The sequence below is a fragment of the Ascaphus truei genome, chromosome 3 (genome assembly GCF_040206685.1).
Source record: "Ascaphus truei isolate aAscTru1 chromosome 3, aAscTru1.hap1, whole genome shotgun sequence".
In the NCBI taxonomy this organism is placed as follows: Eukaryota; Metazoa; Chordata; class Amphibia; order Anura; family Ascaphidae; genus Ascaphus; species Ascaphus truei.
The window spans coordinates 75,201,538-75,221,640 of NC_134485.1; the positions used below are offsets into that span (position 1 = coordinate 75,201,538).

Here is a 20,103-nt window from a genome sequence, read left to right on the forward strand (position 1 = left end):
GCCAGGCGGGCCGTATGTTGTGCAGGCCTGATGTACATGTTTGCATGCATCTAATGGCCACATGACCCCCTGAGCAATGGGAACATTCATGTCTGAAACGACAATGGTGTCCCCACTTGACTGTCCATCATTAAATGGACATAGCCCTCTTTTGAGACTGGCCAGCTCCCAGTACGAGACTGTAGGACCCCCCCCCCCCCCACTAGGAAAACAGCTGGCATTGAGGCATCATAAAAGATAACACAATCCCATCAAAGCTGTGGACGCAAAGCTAATTTATGACGGAAAGCTTTTGTTACATGCAGTTCTACAAAATGATTTACATGCAGATCAAATGGAGTCTAGATATTTAAATAGACAAGAGCACTTAAGGGGCTCTTTCCCCAATTATGCTTGCTAAAATTGAGAAACCTTGAATCCAATTGCCGCATGTTTCGGCTTTTTGCCTTTTATTAAAATCTACTTCTCTAAAAGCATAACGTTTATCTGATTGTGCTGCATAATCATTTGCATTTGGCAGCAATTATAACACATCCACATATTCTCCACTCCAGATTTTTTTCCTCTGGTGGTTAATGGGAAGTGAACACCCAAAAGACTTGAAAGACAAAAATATAAATCATTAAATTACCTGATGATGATGATGTTAACGCAGTTACAGTAGGTTGACTCGTTAAAACTGCTCTCTTCTTTAAATTCTGATTAATGTTACAGCTTGTATCTGAGTTTATGACTATATTTGAAGATGGAAACCAAACTTGATTTAAACCATCCCCATCTTGAATTGAACCCAAAGAACCAGAATTTGCCTGAATGGGACCTTCCTTTCTTACCATAGCCAAGCTTGAGACAGTAACCCTTGTATTAACCCTATTTTCAAAGGAATTAATACAATTATTTAATAACGATACAAAATTAACACCACAGTCAGAATTTGTATTACCCCCGTCTCCCCCTAATGTACCCGAAGTACTAGAGACTACAAACATTACATCTTTGTCTGTAGCCTCCTGACAGTTTATCTTTGTACCAAATGATACATCATCCGACTGCCGTTAGATCACTGGTAACCTGCATGGATAAAGTGGGAGACAAAACTTGTGATTTTGTCTTTTCCAAATTAAAACAATCAGTATGCAATTGCCTCTGCTGTATTTCTTCTTGTTGCTATTTTTGTAGCCTCCAGACTTCTTTTGAGCCGTAACCTGTACATTGCTGCCTTCTTGTGGCCATTTAATACTAGCAGTTCTTTGCCAGCTTGGACTAAATCTTGCTGGGGGGCAGTCTCTCTCCTACCCACCCTCTCACATGTGAGGATTTCCCTGCTTTCTCAGACCCAGGAGGAGCTTGAGCTGGATGGCAGAATGCAGCAGTTGGAATGGATTGTGCCTGTGGGACCTGGTCACTTACAAGAGGTCTGATACATTTTAAGATCCGTTCCCGATCGGGGGTTCACTAAATGGCTGTCATTGCAGCAGAAGAGGACCAAAGATGCAAAGTTCTGTTGGCAAGATCAGGCAGTCACTAGATACAATTGGTGCACTGCTAGAGAGGACAGGGCTCCAAAAGGGGTGTGCGAGAGCCTGTTTCAGAAGAGGAAGGGGATGTGACATTGTAAATGGTTTCCATAGAAACAAAAAATGCTCGTTACATTATAATACATAAAAAATGTTATTCAGTGGTTTAAAAAAAAATGCTACACGTATTTTCTCATAGTATAGACCCGATTAAAAAACAACAAAAAAAACACATGTAGGCTATTGCTTGGTCTGCAGCTTTAAAGCTGCAACCCAGCTTCCCCCAGATACATGTTCCCAATGAGGTTGTAGCAGTCGGAGTTTTGATTTCACGTGGCCTACCTCTGACTGATAACTGTATTTTACTAGTTTGTTTTCAATACTGTGACCCATACTATAATTGTGCTTGCGTGTGCACCGCTAATTTAATTCCTACCTTACATTCTTTTTATTTATTGTTTAAGCCGAGACTGGAATCGTGCAATGGGGGGAGGAGAGAAACCGTGCGGGTTTTTGTCATGAAAACATATCAGAAATGTCTGGATTTCAATTTTCCTACAGGATTTTGGCATCCAGTATTTAAAAAAATTAAATGGGGTAACCCTAGCTCTACAGCTAAGGCTAAGGCCCCGCTGCCTCAGACCACGCGCCCACACTGCAGACAGGCGGCGCGTGGAGAGGCGCTATATGCGGTCTGTAGGGAGCTGGTGCGGCAGCCGGGGGGCGTGGTTTGAGCGGGGGGCTGCGGAGGGTAACATGCCAGGAGAAACCGTGACCCCTTCACAAAATAATCAATACACTTCACTGGGGCTCTGGCTGCGGGAATAAAAAGCACAAACACAACACAGTTTCTACCTGTGACCGTTTAGTACCTTAATAGTCTCCCGGGCTGCAGGAAGGACCCGGGGGGAAAATGAACTTGTCTGTACAGTGCTTCAGATGCTGAATCTGAAAAAATGCCCGTGGATCGGGATGAGAGCTAGGGAAGTGACGTCCGCGCCGGAACGTCATTGCCACGCCCCCAAATCGCCCCCGCTGCATACACTGCAAAGCCATGAAAAAGCTCAGGCTTTAGCAAGAGTATTGCTGCGTGTGTGCGCCTCCCCTCCGTCTGTGCGAGTATAGACGCAGCCTCAGACTCCACACGCGTGGCAGCATTAAAGCTGCACCTACGGCACGATAAGCCGGCGCAAAGTAATACCGCGATAATAAAATCGGCTCACATATCAACCTACCATCATTTTTTTATTACTGTGGTATTACAATGGTACTGGTATAATGCCAAACCCTACTATACTGTAATAATTTATTGAAAGCGTTTGATGTAAGTACTATAACATACAGTTCTTGGCATTAACATAATACTTGTTCACTACAACACAAAGTCAATGTAACTAAGAACTAGAGCACAATATTTTGAGGCAACAAAAACTGCACATGAAATGAAGAAAAAAATTATATTCAAATATTTAAAGGAAAATCCCTCTATTCTGTGCATGAGCCATCAAATAAGTCAGTATTAAAGTGCAAAGGGGAAGGAAAAAGATGGTATAAAATTTAAAAAAAAAAACTTTTTCTTATATATTATATAATTTTCTTGATGGTCAAAAAAATAGGTTTTAAGAATTGATTGAAAAATATGTCATGTATTTTTAAGATTTTATCAATTAAATGTGTTTTTAAATGGGAGTATCTCAGGTGAGAGTGATGGGATGAGGGGTGGCTGAATGAGGGGTATTTTGGGGTGAAAGGAGCAGTGGAGGTGAGAAAAGGTGAAGTACAGACATGGAAAGGGTTTGGAAATGAAGGGCCATTTAGTCTAGTAAATTAAAGAAAATGTATTTATTTTACCAACAGATTTATTTAAATTTACTAGAACATTTTCAGATTTAATTTTAACAAATATTTATCGCGATAACTGTAGTGTTATCGTGCAAGTTTTTTTTGTTATCGCTCCTCTGGCCACCAGCAGGTCAGATTTCCTGCGCTCCTGTGAAGCTCTGAACATGATCCAGCCGATAGAGGAACAGTAGAGGACTTCTTTATCTTCAGTTCCCATCATCAATGACCCCACAATCACGAGATTGCTCAGAGAATTACATGAAAACTTTCAAATGACAGCTTTGTCGAAATAGGATGTACCCTGCCCTTAATAGGTAAAAGAGGCGACTGGTATCTTGTTTTTCAATGCAACGAGTATTAGTATTTTTACATCCGTTTTTAAATGGCAATTGTCTCCATAGAAACCAAATGCTTGTTTTTTGTAATAAGGCAGTTTGTAAACTATTTTATATACAAGCAAAATGTTAACCCACACTTTTTATTGCGTTGGTTTGTTTATACTAGCGCCACTGCCTTAATTAGACAAGGAGAAATAAGGGTTAGAGTGATAATTCCCAGTTAAGATTACAAATGGGACAAGGAGAAGATAGAAACTTATTTCATTTTCAGAACAATTGAGTAAACATGTTACTTTTAGCGAAGACTTCATCTTTCTAAAGAATCCAATGCCGTTGATTAAATAAAATTGTGGCTTTATAGTCAGAGGACTGCTCGTTCATTGACCCTCCTACAAGGAGTCCATAGTGTACCTCCTCAGTTACACTTACAGCCAATTGATTTATTGGCAATTCCATTTACCCACTTGCCCTACATATGGGGTTTCTGAATATTATATAGTAGTGGACATTAAGACGAGCAGATTCCTCTTCAAAGCCCAGTACTACACCTTTTAAGGGTTATCTGTACATCAGACCCCTTTTCAGATATCTGATCTAATTAACCTCAGGTATTTGGCTTTTTTTATTGCTGATCCAGAGTGCCTCCTGCACTCGACATAGGATCGGTAGTGTGTGTCCTCGTTTGTCCTTTTTTTAATCCCCATTATTTTAGTTATTTTTGAACATTAAAGAGGTTATTTTAATTCAATCATTCTACATCTCATCATGTCAGTAACCATTCAGCAGCAGGGGGGTTTGGGTGCCATCATTTGGGTTCCTTCTCTCTGTGTTCCATTTATCTCACTACCCAACAGCACCTTTCCCCCACCACTTCCCTTTGCACTACATTTAGCTGAAGCGGGGTACCTCTGCTATTATCCCTGGAGAAAAAGTAGCAATTTTCCACAATATTGAAGTAGAACCTATTAGAAAAATCAAGCACAATCCATTCCCACTAAAAGTGTGATCACCCTTTATTTTAAACCTGTTTTCGTTTCTTAAGTGTAGGGAAAGTGGGGGGTGGACTGGGCGCTTCTTAAACAACTGTGAATAGTGTATAACAATGTATTATAAATATAATAACAAAGTGAAAAACTTAAAATGTGAAATAAAGTTGAATACCCTTCACCAGCCCATAGTGAAAAATATTAATAAATGTACAAAGTGAAGGATAGCTGCTCAACACCCTCAAATGGGACGGTTCTTTGTCCCAGTGGTTACGGTTTATTTTCTTCTGTGGGAGGAGGAGCGCTGATGGTGTCCAGTGATATATAAAAAATATATAAAAAGCAGTGATAGTGCAGATGGTAAATACTAGTGATAAATCAGTCTGTAGGCTCTGATAAGGTTGCACTCACAAAACTCCTGATGTTAGAGACATGTCAGAGACTCTTCTCTCTGACTGGAGCCCTTTGGCAGATGAATATCGCAGGAAACCCCTGTGTTGTATCGTTCGTTGCCATCGGAATATATTGGGAGAGAAATGCCACACCATTTATTCAGAGGGCAACGAACGATACACACTGAGGGGATTTTCCTGCGATATTCGTTTCTTAATTGCCACAAATAATTCCAAATTCCTTTCATCTTGTGAAACAAGGTTTAGGGTATACAGCATTTTAAAATTAATTTAAAAAAAATAAATAAAAGGCACGTTAAAACAATAAATCCTCACAACACCGAAATATACAACTGGTCTTATGAGATATAAAGCAAAGACTTTGGATCTAGTATTCGGATTAAAATATTTTAACAACAATAAAAAAATAAATATATAGATGTCTTCTTGATAAAACTGGGTGGAAGAAAAACCGCCATGCTTTTTTCCCCCCTTTCCCTTTCTAATGTCAGAAGGGAAGTAAATGTGTCCAGCTATACAATGTATTTTCTCCATCATAATATTTTCCATATAGCAATAATATTTTTATCCGTTAAAGCCACTAGGTATTGCAAGGCTGGGTCCACGGCCACTATGTTTATCAATGTTCCATCCACCTTATCTTTCTTGGAGGTCAGAGATGGCCAATGAAGAATCTGTTAAGAAATAAAATGAAAATGCAATATAAGACTCTGGAAGCAACTATGTCAACTGGAACATTCGGTCAGAAATTGAACGCGACACAAATCTTCAAGGTTTTGCTAATAGTAAACAGGATTTTTCTCTTGACAATAGACTAGAGAATTAATCAGTTACAGTCTAAAAGTGCCTTGCGTATTTTGTGAGGCTGCAACAAAGAAGCATTAAACGCAACACACTGGGAAACACTGGACCATAACTATAATATATATATATATATTTTTTTTTCTGCATGCTTATTTTCTATTTTTAAAAATATGTCTTCACAATACTTTACAGCAAGTTATCCGTTTTCACCTCTCCAGTATTTTTCACTGCTCACCGATTTTGTACGAATAAATAGTTTTATTTTTTTAAATAAAAACAAAAACCCTCAGAGAACTTTCTTTAGGAAGAGAAAATCAGACAATTGTTTTTCTGATAAAATCCTATATAGCCTGCATGGTGTCGTATAGACAGTGAGAACACACAGCAGGAGCTGCCAAGTGAACAATCTATTGCAGAGTTTGGGACTTTTTAAATAAAAAATAAAATAAACATCTGGGAAAAACAAGAGAGGGTTAGTAATCGGCATTTAAGGGCAAGCTCACGTTCAAAATACTTTATTTAGGGTTGGGACGACGACTGCACTTTCAAAATAGAACGTAGCACCTCATCAGGATTGTGGTCTAGTTTTCCAATAGTATGTATGCACATTTGTGATTCTAGATCTATTATTCTATTTGGGATTAAAACATTGTTACAATTAAAAAATGATCTCCTTGATAAATCACCATGCTTTACATTTCTTTCTATCAGAACGGAAGTAAATGTGTGCACCCAGATAATGCATTTTCTCCATCATAATGTTACCTGTGTGGGCTCTTTTAGAACATTAGATGAAATCCCTTTCAATAATTCTGCTTTGCAGGAATCAAGGTTATACATCCAAACGTTTCCACTCTCATCCCCGCAGAAAACATGCTGTCGCTCTGTAAATGCGCACACAAACAAACGGCAAAAGAAATGGGGAAAAAAACAAAAAAAACACCCATGTTAATGAATTCAAGTAGATCACCAGAGGCGTGCAAGCATTTTTCTCTACCCATACAATAAAATATGCATACTGCATTAGAGGGTTATAGTACAAAGCTTAGCATTATCAAACCAATGCAATGCACGACTCTCTTGTATAAAGACGGCAAAGGAACAGTCTGTCCTAATTCTAAAAATAATATTATTTCTTTATTCAATACTTTTACATTATTTTGGTTTCTAGATTATTTCCTTTCTGCTTTATACAGTATGACTCAGATGTCCGGCTGTCTTGTTTTAATGTATAAAATAGCCCCCTTTTTCCTTGTCTGAGAGCAACGGAGTTGCTGCCTGGCAACGAAATAACCATCATATGATTAATACAGAGAAATCCGGAGAGGTAATGCAGAGTACACTAAAGAAAGAACGGCAATATATTTTCTTTGTGCTTTGCTAAATTGTTCCCACCTCTCTCTGAAAGTAATGTATGTGGACAGCATAAATACAGAGTTTCCCTGCATAGTGCTGAGGAGTTGGAAGCATGATGTAAAGCACAATACTAGATGGCTACCTTATATACTATAAGTATGGCTACATATAGACAATAAATTATCTTCTAAGACTTGTAAGCTGAACTGCAGTTTTCTTTATCCATTTCTGAAAGGGAACTTCATTTGTAACTGCAACCCCCTGCCTTTGGGGTTACTATATGGGTGTAATGGGTTAAAGGGGTCAGATACTTAACACCTGCTCCTTCAGGCTACGGCCCCAGTCCTCAATGCTGCAAACGTGCCTGGCGTTCTGTGCACAGTTTAAAGCCGCGATCGGCGGCGGTCTGTAGGGGAGCGGCGTGACAGGGGGCGTGGCCATGACGGGGCATATATGCCTTTCCATTGTGCGTGCCGACCACGTGATCGCAGCACGGAAAGACAATTCTTGTCTTCCCTGCCAACGTGCGCGTTATAGCGCTTTGCGCGCACACACACACACACCCACTGGGGCCTGCCCCATAGAGGGCTGTGCTGTGGTGTGTGGCGCACACGTCATAGCATGCGCCGCAGCGGCCACTGGAGACCTGGCCTTAGGTGCGTTTGCAAAGTGCCAGGCAGAGGCTTAGCGCCACCCCTTTTCTGCCTAGAGACAGGGAGTGGCGGAGAGGTGATAAATAGAAGGTCAAAAAAAGTCCAACCCTCAGATCCTAGGAGGAGAGGCCAGGGGGATTTCAATTGTAAATACCTGTAGTTAAGTTGGGGTAGGAGTCCCCTTTTATTGTTTTCCAGAGCAGGCAAATGTCCTTTAAAGTCAGTCCCCTAATAAAGGCAGCTGGAGAAGTACAGGCTTCAAACAGGGGAGATCTGTGCCCATTAGGGGTTGACCTATCTGCAGCCCTGGGATTCATGTGAAGTCAGGATCATCAGAAATGATGACATAGTACTTAAGTAGGATCCTGAAAGACTAAAGTTCCTTGCATGTATGAAGTATCACCCCTCCTACCGCAGTACCAGAGTACTGTATGTGATGTGAGCAGGGTAGGATACTGATACCTCCTACCCTACAACAGCGAGGAAGGGGATCCCCTGCTGGGACCCTGGAAAGATAGGGATTGAGAATATCACAAGAAGCATGGCTAACCATGATATGAATGAAAGAAACCCATTTAATGTTAAGGCGATGTGCCTTCTCAGGACTGCAATAATTAATCTGTGGGAGAGTTGTACTTGTCTCTAGTATGAATAAAGACTGTTTTGTTTAATAGCTACAAAGTTCCTGGCGCCCATCTCTACCATCTACATATATGCCCAGCCTGCCGGGGTCAGCACCCCTGATAAAAGGTAATGCACCCCCCGAGTGGCCAACATTACACATCTATGAAAACTCCCTTATAGCCGGGCAGGGAGAGTAGCAGAACAATGATATTTTCCAACTAGTAAGTAACTAGTGCAATATACAAATCTAAACTTGAGAGAAACTGAGGAATTCTCCACTAAATGACCACTTCACAGCCTTTCAGCTCTTTGTAAAAGACATAGCCACAGAGACGCCGTCATTTTGCTGCAGGTTTGCCCATGTTATGGGCCAAGTCAAGGTGAAGCCTCTAACTAATGTGTATGGCAAGATGCCAATATTGGCGTTCATGTGCAAAACCGAGTTACCTTGCAGACCTGCAACTGCTAAAGATAACGGGCCAGATTTAACAAGTGGTGCGTAACATGTAAGTGAATAAATGGTAGGACGTCTCACTGCTTAGCAACGCTTCATGAACACGGGCCAAAGTCCACCAAAAGTCTGCCTGGGCAGACCAAAAAAGCACAAAAAATATATAGTCCCCCTTCCACGGTTCCACAAATCTATTAAAATTCACCAAATAACAGGCAGGAGACCTTCACCATAATTAAGAGGGAGAGGCAGGAAGACTCAGCACTACTTGGCACTTGTATAAATTTACATGAATGTAAGGAGATGAAAATAAATTGTTTCATCTCCCTCTGCGAGTCCTGTTTCTAACTCTCTCTTCTACAAGCTCCCTCCCCGTTCAAACCCTGACTGTCCTCTTTAGAACCCCACACTGGTGGCTTCTCCGATGGTTCCACTAACTGCTCCTCTCTTGCAAAGTCTTTGCCTCATCTAGGGCGTTACATATGTTTGACCCAAATCGCTAGATTTGAGATCTACTTAAGCTTGAAAATGAAAGTGTTTCAATGCTGTTCTTGGCAAGCTCAGACTTTACAGACTTAACATTTTGATTACCCCGACCCAGAGGCAAATACATGCAAATTACCTGGAAAGGTACTGAGAGTGATAAAAGGGAGTTCTGTGTTTGACCATTTCAGCTCTGCTAGAATAGCTACATCCAATATTTTCCTGCTTCTACTTTTCTGTATCTTGAAAGATTTCTTCCAGCTCCAAAGGTATATAGATCCCTGCATTACACTTTTGGAAGCTATAAAGAAACATACACACAAAATAAACCGGTATTATATTGGAATGGTCGTTATCCAAACACCTGACAATTAAAAAAAAAAAAAAAAAAAAACAAAGCAACAAAATAAAAAAAGGCCCATTGTAGTGAAACTGTTTCTTTGATGAAAATGCAGATTCAGTTTTGAATTTGTGACCACCCTGCACATTGTTTTTAAGTGGCTATGAGGATTTCAAAATAAAACACTACATTTGGTGTACAAGAACGGGTGGTTTAATGTAAGTAACTGGATGTGCATGAACGGGTTGTTTAACGAGAGAAACACTGAGGAAAACCGTTTGAAAAAGGTATTAACATACATAACAAGGGTTTACTTTTTTTTTTTTTAAACAGTCCACATTTTCTTATTACCGGACTGATGCCAGCGCGCGGATCCTTAATGTTGATTTTGAATTTACTGACAATCCGTTTAGAAAACACTTTATAATTATTTCACATCACAGATTTTTTATTTTATTTGGCCTCTCTTTATAGGATCTATTTTATAGATTAGCACTCCGTAAAACATCTGCTTGTATCTATCGAGTTTTTCCAGAAATAGCTGCCGTTTTCGCTCATAGGAACTAGTGGATTTCATACTCACTATTTAAATATAAATTACATTATTCCAATGAAAAACACCTAACAAAAAGCTCAATATTTAAGATTAAGTTTGGCTTGCTGTGTGCCATCACACACTTTCTTTTATTCATCTATATATCACCTTTAACGCCCTCTGTTCTGGAGGACCTGCCATTACAGGACTTCAGGGGTTTTATATGTGTTTTTACATAAATGTTTGTATATGCTGGTACCACGTGTTCCTTGATGACATGTGCTGAATCCTACTAGATTACGTCTGTGCCACATATTTACATATAATCTAAATCCATCGAGCTCCCTATATACTCTCACACACTCTCACACACTCTCACACACTCTCACACACTCTCACACACTCTCACACACTCTCACACACTCACTTTTTTTTTGTTGGAGAGCTTGGTACTGCATGCAAATCCAAGTTAGCTTTTTGTAGCACCCGAAGGGTGAATGGTAAAAATGTTACTACAGTTACTTAAAATTGTAAGCTCTCCTGGGCAGGGATTTCCTTTCCTATTGTCCTGGTTTGTTGCACTTATTGTACTATAATTCCCTGTACTATATTGTCTCTTGTAAAGTGCCAAGTACAGCTGTGGGCGCTAAGGAAATAAAGATATACATACATAGCACTTACAAATGTGTTCCATTTGGTGCAATTGGCACATCTCTCAGTACCTATACTTTATGCATCAAGTTTAAACTTTAGTTGAAAATCTGGCAAACAGTGGCACTCAGGTAGCAGTATTTGTCACTAGTAGCACATGTTTGAGGACAGCTCTTTGCTTAATGGTGAAGTAGCAGGAATGTACAAATATTCATTCAAATGACATCTAATTCGTGTAACTAAATCTCCAATCACCAAAGTACAGTACTTACATGTTCTCCTTACAGCTCTGTACAAATCTGACTGACAGGAAATCCCCTCTCCTAGTGTTAATTGTATGTCTGGTGCCCTCATCCCTGCACCATATGTCGATCATTCTGTATTTGACATTGTTTGGCATGGTCTTACTGTAAAGTATTGCATACATGTTAGCCCTATACAACAAGCAAAGCCATTTATAAATACTTGGCTCCATGCATACTGTCTGCATCCATGAACCCACCTATGATGTCCTCACTTAAAAAGGCCAACCCATCTATCAAGTGGAAGTTCAAGTCCTTATTTTCTTTCTTGTAAATTGGAAACTGGAATTCTATTTCGTGGGACCTGATAAAGTCATACAAGAAAAAAAAAAACACGGTGAACGGAGGGATGCCTTTGTATTCTGGGGTTATGGATTTGAAATCATATTTGCACCAGTCCACAGATTTTCCCGCCTGACACAAATTTGCAGCGGATTCAAATTTTTTTGCGAATATTTTGCCGTCTCTAAACCAGTCACACAGCAGCTGATCTAAAGTCAGTCATTTTAGCAAATAAACTTCTGTGTTGGTAAAGGAGGTTCTTTTTTCTTTTTTTTTACTTCCCTTTAACAACAAAGCAGGGATTTTAGTGAGAATATTTAATTTAGCTCATTGCAGTGGTACATATAGTAGTAGAAACCTATTATTAACAGTATTGGGTGACAGTTAATCGAAAGAAGTGTTATCTAAAATTGCATAATAAAACAAACACAAACTATTAAAATGTAAATTTGACTCCACATGGTCTAATACAAAATCGAATAATGCTATATATTTAGTGACACACCTAATTGACATTTTTGAAAAATACTTCAGAGCACGCATTGCTATTTTCAATCTCTTTTTTTATGGTTACCCATGTAACACTTATGGCAGTTCTTTTAGAGATGGAACTTAAACTCATAAGCTTCTGGGCGGTTGCTGCTTTAACTCATATAATGCAATTCGCCTGCCCCCAGAGCATTCCCTGCTTTAAAAAAGAAAACAGTGTTAAATAAAACATTGTTTTCTGAATCTCTAGCATCCGAGGTTACTATGGTAACCGCAGACTGCACTGGGCTCTGAGGAGACGGCCATTTTGACCTCCAGGACACTTCATATTTTGCTGCGTTATCTGTAATTGTAATACTTTAAAATGCTTTGGATCAATGTTTCTCCTAATTAAAGCAGCGATACCACTTCCGTGGCCACATTTTGCGACGTGGGTGTGGTCAAGTTCAAGCAAACAGAATTGGAGTATTTACTGTAGGCCAGAAATGCAGCTTAGTAATCAACATATGACTGGCCCGACATCAAGCCTTCAGTGAACACGATGGCCAAAAGAGAATCAACAGTAAATATCTGGTTGGTACAAATGCTGAGAGGGCGAAGGAAGCCAGCACAGCAATCAAGATGACAGTGTAGATGGGTTCAGGTTTAATAGTGGTACCTACTAAGCTTACTGAAGAGAATATAAAAACAGCTGAACTTCTCCAAGAGAGCACGTACAAATTATTCATATTTTAGTAATGCAATGTTTATTCAGTTCCTCCCACGTTTCTCATAGAATACAATGATTTATTGAATTGGACGTATTCTACTAAACACAAATGTAAAGCGTTTCCAAGATTATTACCGTCTCCCCTGTTGCTTGCTGAGTTTGATGTCCCAAACAAAGCAGCCTTCTTCACAAGCAGCCAGCAGGTACTGTTCTGGGCACGCAGGAACCAGACAAACCCGCAGTGGAGTAGACGTAGTGTCAAGAGTCAGCAACTGACTAGCAAAACAGACATGAAAATGCAATTAGTATCTATGTACATCCAGCCGCAAAGCCATCCGAGAATAGTGTCAGGAGAATCAACGATTCCAACCCAAATGCATATATGTATAATCTCTGATCGTAACCATGATAAGCGGCGTTCTGCTAGTGTAGCAACAAGCATCCCGCCTCGTATATATTAGCAAAAAAACCTGTGTGTTTTAAGAAACCCCCAGTAATGTGTGTTCACTACAACTACGTGCCTTACCACTGTAAATAACCTGATATCCTGCCACTTGTAAAGCAACTCTCCCATGCTTTTGTTTAAAAGGTATACAAATGGAGATGCCTGTTACTTATCGCAATTAAATGGTTAATGGTAAGTGGAGGTGAATATAAGATCAATTACATCAACATTTCTGTCCCCAAACTGGGACCTCTCTCAACTCTTAAAAAAGATCTCTGCTTGAGGATCAAAACAGTCAGTTGTTCTTGTTTATATATTTTGGACTGAGTTGGTCTGGTATGTTGCATATACTTGGGAGGTTAAAAAGAGACTACATGTTTTAGACAACGACATGGACATTCCCTCAGGCAGATCATTTCCCCGAAGCACTAATAAAACTTCACACTGATAAACAGATACACAATGGAATATGGAGGTGAACATTTATATGAAAATGTTGTGAGCTTCATCACAAAAATTATTTTCGTACAAAGAATAGCAAATAGTATGGCCTCATTACTTTCTTTCTCCCTTTGCCCATGAAACAAATAACTAAGCTGATATAAAGCAACATCAATGCAGTGCAACACACTTTATTGGTGTAACCGCCTCTTGGTGACAAAACACACTGGTCATTCACTAGGGATACCCAGGATGGATACAGTTTTGGGACCAATAACTGCTGAAGCAGAGTGGAAAATAATGACTACCAACAGAAATCAGCCAGTGCCGCCTTTATTAACTGGCTAAGAGGCAGTAAAATACCCGATGACCATTGAGGAATTTCTGAACACTTCAAAAATTGTATTTCTCCTACAGTGTATATCCCAGACTAGGACTCCCGATACTGAATATACTGACTTCCGACACATACAAATAAATAAATAAAAACAAAGGAGGAGGGACAAAGGAATGAAGAAACTGCCTAAGGGAGCGATTTGTACTTTAAAACATATCTTGACTAATACAAAAAAAGCACCAGTAAAAAAAAAAACAAACCAACAAAAAAAACAAAACATGTTTTTTAAACGGCATCACCGATTGCACCTTTAGAAGACTGGAGTTATGTTTATTTATGTCATACCTAGCTCTGAATTTGTATTCGCAGTCTGGGACACCAATATCCCATAGGATAATTCTCTTGTCATAGGATCCAGCTACAGGAGGGAAAACAGAAATGTAAAACATTGGTTTCCTTCTTCCACTTCGGCTGACAAGTCATTCTTTCCCAGTGTTTAACATACTAGAAAATAATTTAAGAAGGATCATCTGTGATGACTTACTGAAGAGGAAGGTTTCTTGCTCTGGGCTGAAGCACATAATGGATATCGCCTTCTTGTGAGCTTTTATTTCCCCATAGCACAAATTGACTTTCGCGTGGATCAATTTCACAATGCCACGTTTCCCCCCTGCTGCTAGAACGTTGAATTTCCTCTTCTGTCCGTCTTTGTTTACCATAGTTAGAGTTGTCCAAGCCAACGTGAAAAACTCCTAGAAGATATGTATGCAGAAGCATATTAAGACAGAACATGTTTCAATACATGAGCACCACACTGTTTCCAATGCCATTACAGACAGTAAGGAAGCCAATGAGCAAATGGCATTCAAACTAAAAACATATGGGAGTAGCAATCAAGAAATAGCAGCTTAAAAAAAATAAAGCTAAAAATAGACATTGTGGCCGATTCAATGAAAAACAAAGTGGTCGTTCGAGCCGCTATCAGGCAAAAAATGCCATTAGACTTTAATGGGAGTTTTCAGCCAATAATCGCTTCAGACTTTAGTGAATTATCCGCTTGGCTTTAAAACTCAATATAAAACAGAATCAAACCTACCTCCCCAGTCACTTTGTATTTCTTCAGAACTTTTCCAGTGTCGCAGTCAATTATGCAGACAGAGTCTCCACCACCAGTTGCAACTACAATGTAATCAATTCAAATATGCTTAACATTTCCTATGCAATCAATTCATAGTTTCATTGTGTAGTTTGACTAGTGCAATTAAATCCCACCCCAAAAAATTAAATTAAAAAAACACACAACACAACGTTTAGTCTACTTCAAATAAATGTGTTAATGTGGGCTATTAAAAAAGGAGGAATAAAAATGGCAACAGATCACATTTGAGAAGAGAATTCAGCATAGTTAGCATTCCAAGAGGCATGAACTAGCACCTCGTAACCCCTTTATAACAATGTGCGATTGCAATACAAGCAAACTACTGCTTCACACAAACACCCAGCAAGCTCTAAAAAACAAAAACAAAATTACCACATACATACATACATAAGTTGCTCATTCGGTTTGCCGGAGAGACGCTGAGACGGTGACACCAGCAGCAGCAAAGCCTTGCGGTTTACACAGTTACATGGAACGGAAGGAAGCAGTGGCAGTCTGACGTCTGTCTGGTGCATGGGCTTGTCCCATACAACGCTTTTAATACACTGACAAAGTGTGAGTGTGCAATTATCTATGTTCGTGGTAAATTAAACCTTTAATATTGGATTTTACACATGGATCGGGCGCTTTTTCTTTCTTTTCTAATAGGTATCGTTGGGAGGTTGTTGAGCCCAAGAAGGAAGCTGCCCGGACCACATTTTTCCTTTCAAAGGTTTTTTCACACAGACACAGAACATTTTATTTTCATTTTTTATAGACATTTTTTGAACAATGTATTTGTTTATTGTATGATTACATTTTTGAGATTTTAATTTTTTTTGATACATTATATGTTATTCATTTTTTTTTATTTAATACGTATATTTTATATCTCCATCATCCGGTTCCATACCACATTTTTCATATATTATATATGATTTTTAATAGGCATCTGTGCAGGGTGTGGCATCTTGTCAGTCAGGACCAGGGTTGCAGCAATTTGGGTTTTTGGTATCACAGGCGCTGTCTAATAAATTATATATATATATATACACACACACACACACACACACACACACACACACACACACACACACACACAGCAGGGCCCCGGGTATACGGCGGGTTCCGTTCAGGAGGCCCGCCATATAGTGAAAATCGCCGGAAAGCGGATCCGGCAATTTTCAGTGCTGCGCATGCGCAAACCGGCATTTTCGCCGTTCTGCGCATGTGCGATCTATACGCTGCGCGCAACCTGCGGTCCGCGCATGCTTGCCGGGCGCACCCACCCGTTCTGCGCATGCGCGATTTAAAATTCAACATGACGGCCCCTTTCTCGGTGCCGCCGTATCAGCGGATAGCCGAGAAGCGGGGCCCGTGTGTGTGTGTGTATATATATATATATATGTGTCAAAAGGAGAGCTATACAACAAAAAAACAACAAAGAAGTCCAGTGCTACTTCCAATGTGACAAAAATACACAGTGCAATACCTATATATTCTTCTGAAAAAGGGTCATTTAGTTTAACCTTTTGGCCAAAGCGTCTTAAGCCTGCTGCCACTTACAAGGCATGACCATTAGCAGGTCCTAACACTATCTGAGTTACAATTCTAAGGCCGCGCTTATTGTGCCGGCGACGCGACGTCGACCGAAAACAAATACATTGCCGCCGCCATGTGCGCTTATAGTGCACGCGAAAGCGACAAGCGACGGAGCGAAAATCTGAAGCCGTCAAAATTTGAATTTTCAAGGGCCGTCGCGTCACGTGACGGCCCTTGAACAAATCAAATTGCCAGAATCACGCGACCCCGCGAAACATAACTTTCGTCGGTGGCGACGGGTGACGTCACCCGCCATGTCGCCGTCGACGGCACTACAGGCACGGCCTTATTTACCTCTATAATTAGAAGAAGAATGGTCACAATTGATCTGTCGTAACCCAGCAAAATGATCTGTGCATTTTTGTCATATTGGAAGCAGCACTGGGCTTCTTTGTTGTTTTGTTGTTGCAAACTACTGCTTAGCACAATAATCCAATGCAGTTGAACATTTTCATATGTCCCTAAAATCTTATTTGCTCAGATGTTTACCTCATACTCTGTATTAGAAGGCGCACTCATTTTATTCCGAGGACAAAGAGAGAAAAAGGGAAAAAACTATTTCGGAACAAACAGTGGCTGCAGAAAGGAAAATAATAGGTATTGAGATGACTCACCCTTGCTTGATGACAAATCCAAATTAGGCTCAAAGGCACAAGTCCATAACTGAGTGCTGAAATCCTCGCGATTGTTGTTTTTACTGTGACACTGAAGGAAATGTAGTGGTTCCATGTTAAGTGCTTTCTGGAAGTAAACAACGAGACATTAGACTGCTAGACAATATACTTTGCTGTGTAGAGCTGTAGCAGTTGTATTAGAGGTAGCTAGTGCATGGGCTTACGACTCAAAAGCTCATGGGCAAATGAAGACCTTCTCATTTCAGTTCTTTAAAAGCAGCAATACAGATTTCATTTATTTTTATTACAGGATTGAAGCAGGAGGTCACCAAAGCTGAACTGTGTTCCAAAGACACTTACCTCCGTAGTGGGGTGCCGGTATCCGTTACAGTTTAAATGTCACGCTGGCCAATAGGAAGCAGCACTGGATGACGTCACAGCTTCCTATTGGCCCGCAAGACGCTGGACATTTAAATGCCGCCATTATGTTAGGGGCACAGTTTCTCAGACTGCAGATATACCAGCACCCCCTACGGAGGCAACTATCTCTGGAAACAGGGGTCCCCAGAGCTGAAATTAAACAGAGGTCCCCTTGCTTCAATCCTGGAATAAAAAAATTAAAATAGTGAAACTATTATTGCTGCTTTAATTGCCTGCAAAAAGAACAGGAGTTCACTAAAATATGTAATGTATGCATATTATGAAGTCATTTTTTGTTACAGAAGAAAAGTGGAATTATTCTTAATATTAATTCCTTGTCTAAGCCCTTCACCCCACAAAAGTGAAACTAAGCCCCACCAAATTGGGGTAGGACAAAACGTTCAACGGATCAGGCTCCACGGATCAGGCTCCACGAGTAAGCCAATACACCGGCTTGCTTCCCACTGGCCAAATGTATCGTGGCATTTGTGAACTTTGGCCAAGTCTTCTCCTTTGCCCGAGAAAAAGAAAGTCAGAAGGCTTCATGTACCAAGATGTATCAGTAAAATAACAAAACCTCTAAAGAGAGAACCTACCCCCCGTGGCTGGTAGGACAACAGTAACTGCTTTGGGGAGGAGAACAAGAGGCCTTGTAGGGGCTGGTGGAACCAGATTTGTTTAAAGTTTTGACCTGCCCCAACAACACAATGCTTAATCCCACGTGTGTGTGTACTGGTATATGAGGAATGAGAGGAGGAAAATGTAGAATTTCACAGGTGAAAGTATACATACATATTCAAAGGTTCATCGTTGAGCTGCTGCAATGAAACAAGAAGAGCAAAGAAGAACAAAGGATCAAAGTAAAAGAAAAGAAAAACACAACTATTTCACGTTTACACGGTTTGTACAGAAGTATAAAAGGGCTGTATAAGAAAAAGTATTAAAGTCATTCAAAATAAATTGGAAGCTCCAAAACAAAAATGATCATTCACAGTGTAATGGGGGCTTGTAAATGTAGCCAGGCAATTAGATGAACATATTTAATCCCAGTCATTCTTGTGAGGGTCTATTTTAGGTAAACAAAGCAGTCCCAATGCACATTCAATATGACATTATTTTCCTTCACGTGGTTGCCGGCTTAACATGTTTTGGCCAAAAGATTAAACTAAATGACCCATACTTATGAGATGAAAAAAAAAACATAATAGAAATGAACTAAATAATTTGTCATATTGGAAGTGCACTGGGGCGTCTTTGTTTAATGTTGAATATTTTAGGTCACTTTCCCAGTAGCACAACAGTTGGCACAAAAATAAATAAATACATTATACTGCGGGACATTGAACAGGAAAGATACTAAACAGAGGTCAATGCCCCCTTGACAATGACACGTGTGCTTTGTTGTGGGATGGCACAGCAGCAAAGAGGGTTATTGTAGTAACACTTACCTTGTTTTGTATGTCGGTGTGTGGGAGAATTTGTTTTCCATTGCTCACTGCTCTGTCTTTTCTGGGGTGTGTCTTTGACGGTGTGGACTTTAACGTGGCTTCAGGAAACGCAGCCGATTTACCTTCCCCACGCTGTTCCAAGATTGTAACCGCTTGGTTTTGCTTGCTGTTCAGTGGGGTGCACTTCAGTGGGCTGTTCCGTAAACGGCCTGATCTTTCGGGCGACACAGACATGGACATGATGTCGCTCAGTATTCTAGGTCTCTTGGTAGGAGATCCCTTTGTACAATCAGCTGCAGCATCCCTGTCTCTCTTACTGGGACTTCCCAGGGCCTTAAAGAAAAAACAACATTATAAAAATGGTGAATGTGATTTTATATATATATATATATATATATATATATATATATATATATATATATATATACAGTGCTCGACAAATACGGTCGCCAGGTCGCCAGGGCCAACAAGATTTGGCCTCCTGGCGACTCAGCCTCATGGCCGCGCAGCGCACGCGGTTCTATGCTTGTTTAAAAAAAAAAAAAAAAAACATTTTTTTTCAAAATCCTTCTTCCTGATTGGTTTGACGGGACTTGGCGCGATGCAAGGTTTTTTTTTTTTTTGCCAGCTACAGGCTCTATATAAGCCCACGCACACGAATCATCCTTCCTTTTGTATTCTGCTTGAAGGTTAGTACACCGTTGCCACAGTACACCATTGCCTCACTGACCCCCCCCTCCCATCCTCCCCAGCCCGGCATCGATCACAATCAGGAGCCCACGCACCCAAGCAGCATCACTGACCCCCCCCCCCTCCCGACCCCCCAGCCCGGCATCGATCCCAATCAGGAGCCCACGCACCCACGCACCATCACTGACCCCCC

The 20,103-nt window shown here is 40.3% G+C and overlaps 1 protein-coding gene across 3 annotated transcripts in view; it reads right to left on the reverse strand.

Moving 5' to 3' along the window:
- Positions 1–4,692: 4,692 nt before the first annotated feature.
- Positions 4,693–20,103, reverse strand: part of LRWD1 (leucine rich repeats and WD repeat domain containing 1) — a 34,755-nt gene continuing 19,344 nt past the window's right edge. For 2 of the 3 annotated variants that reach the window (XM_075594324.1, XM_075594325.1), the window contains 10 exons: positions 19,221–19,553; positions 17,353–17,479; positions 15,095–15,177; positions 14,543–14,750; positions 14,344–14,416; positions 12,911–13,051; positions 11,496–11,599; positions 9,607–9,768; positions 6,666–6,784; positions 4,693–5,770 (listed from right to left, as the gene is read on the reverse strand). In XM_075594324.1, the coding sequence (XP_075450439.1) occupies positions 5,630–5,770; positions 6,666–6,784; positions 9,607–9,768; positions 11,496–11,599; positions 12,911–13,051; positions 14,344–14,416; positions 14,543–14,750; positions 15,095–15,177; positions 17,353–17,479; positions 19,221–19,553 (1,491 nt within the window). In that variant the 3' untranslated portion in view covers positions 4,693–5,629. Of the gene's footprint in view, positions 5,771–6,665; positions 6,785–9,606; positions 9,769–11,265; positions 11,401–11,495; positions 11,600–12,910; positions 13,052–14,343; positions 14,417–14,542; positions 14,751–15,094; positions 15,178–17,352; positions 17,480–19,220; positions 19,554–20,103 lie in introns of those variants that run through there. The other variant, XR_012800432.1, reaches the window with a different exon arrangement.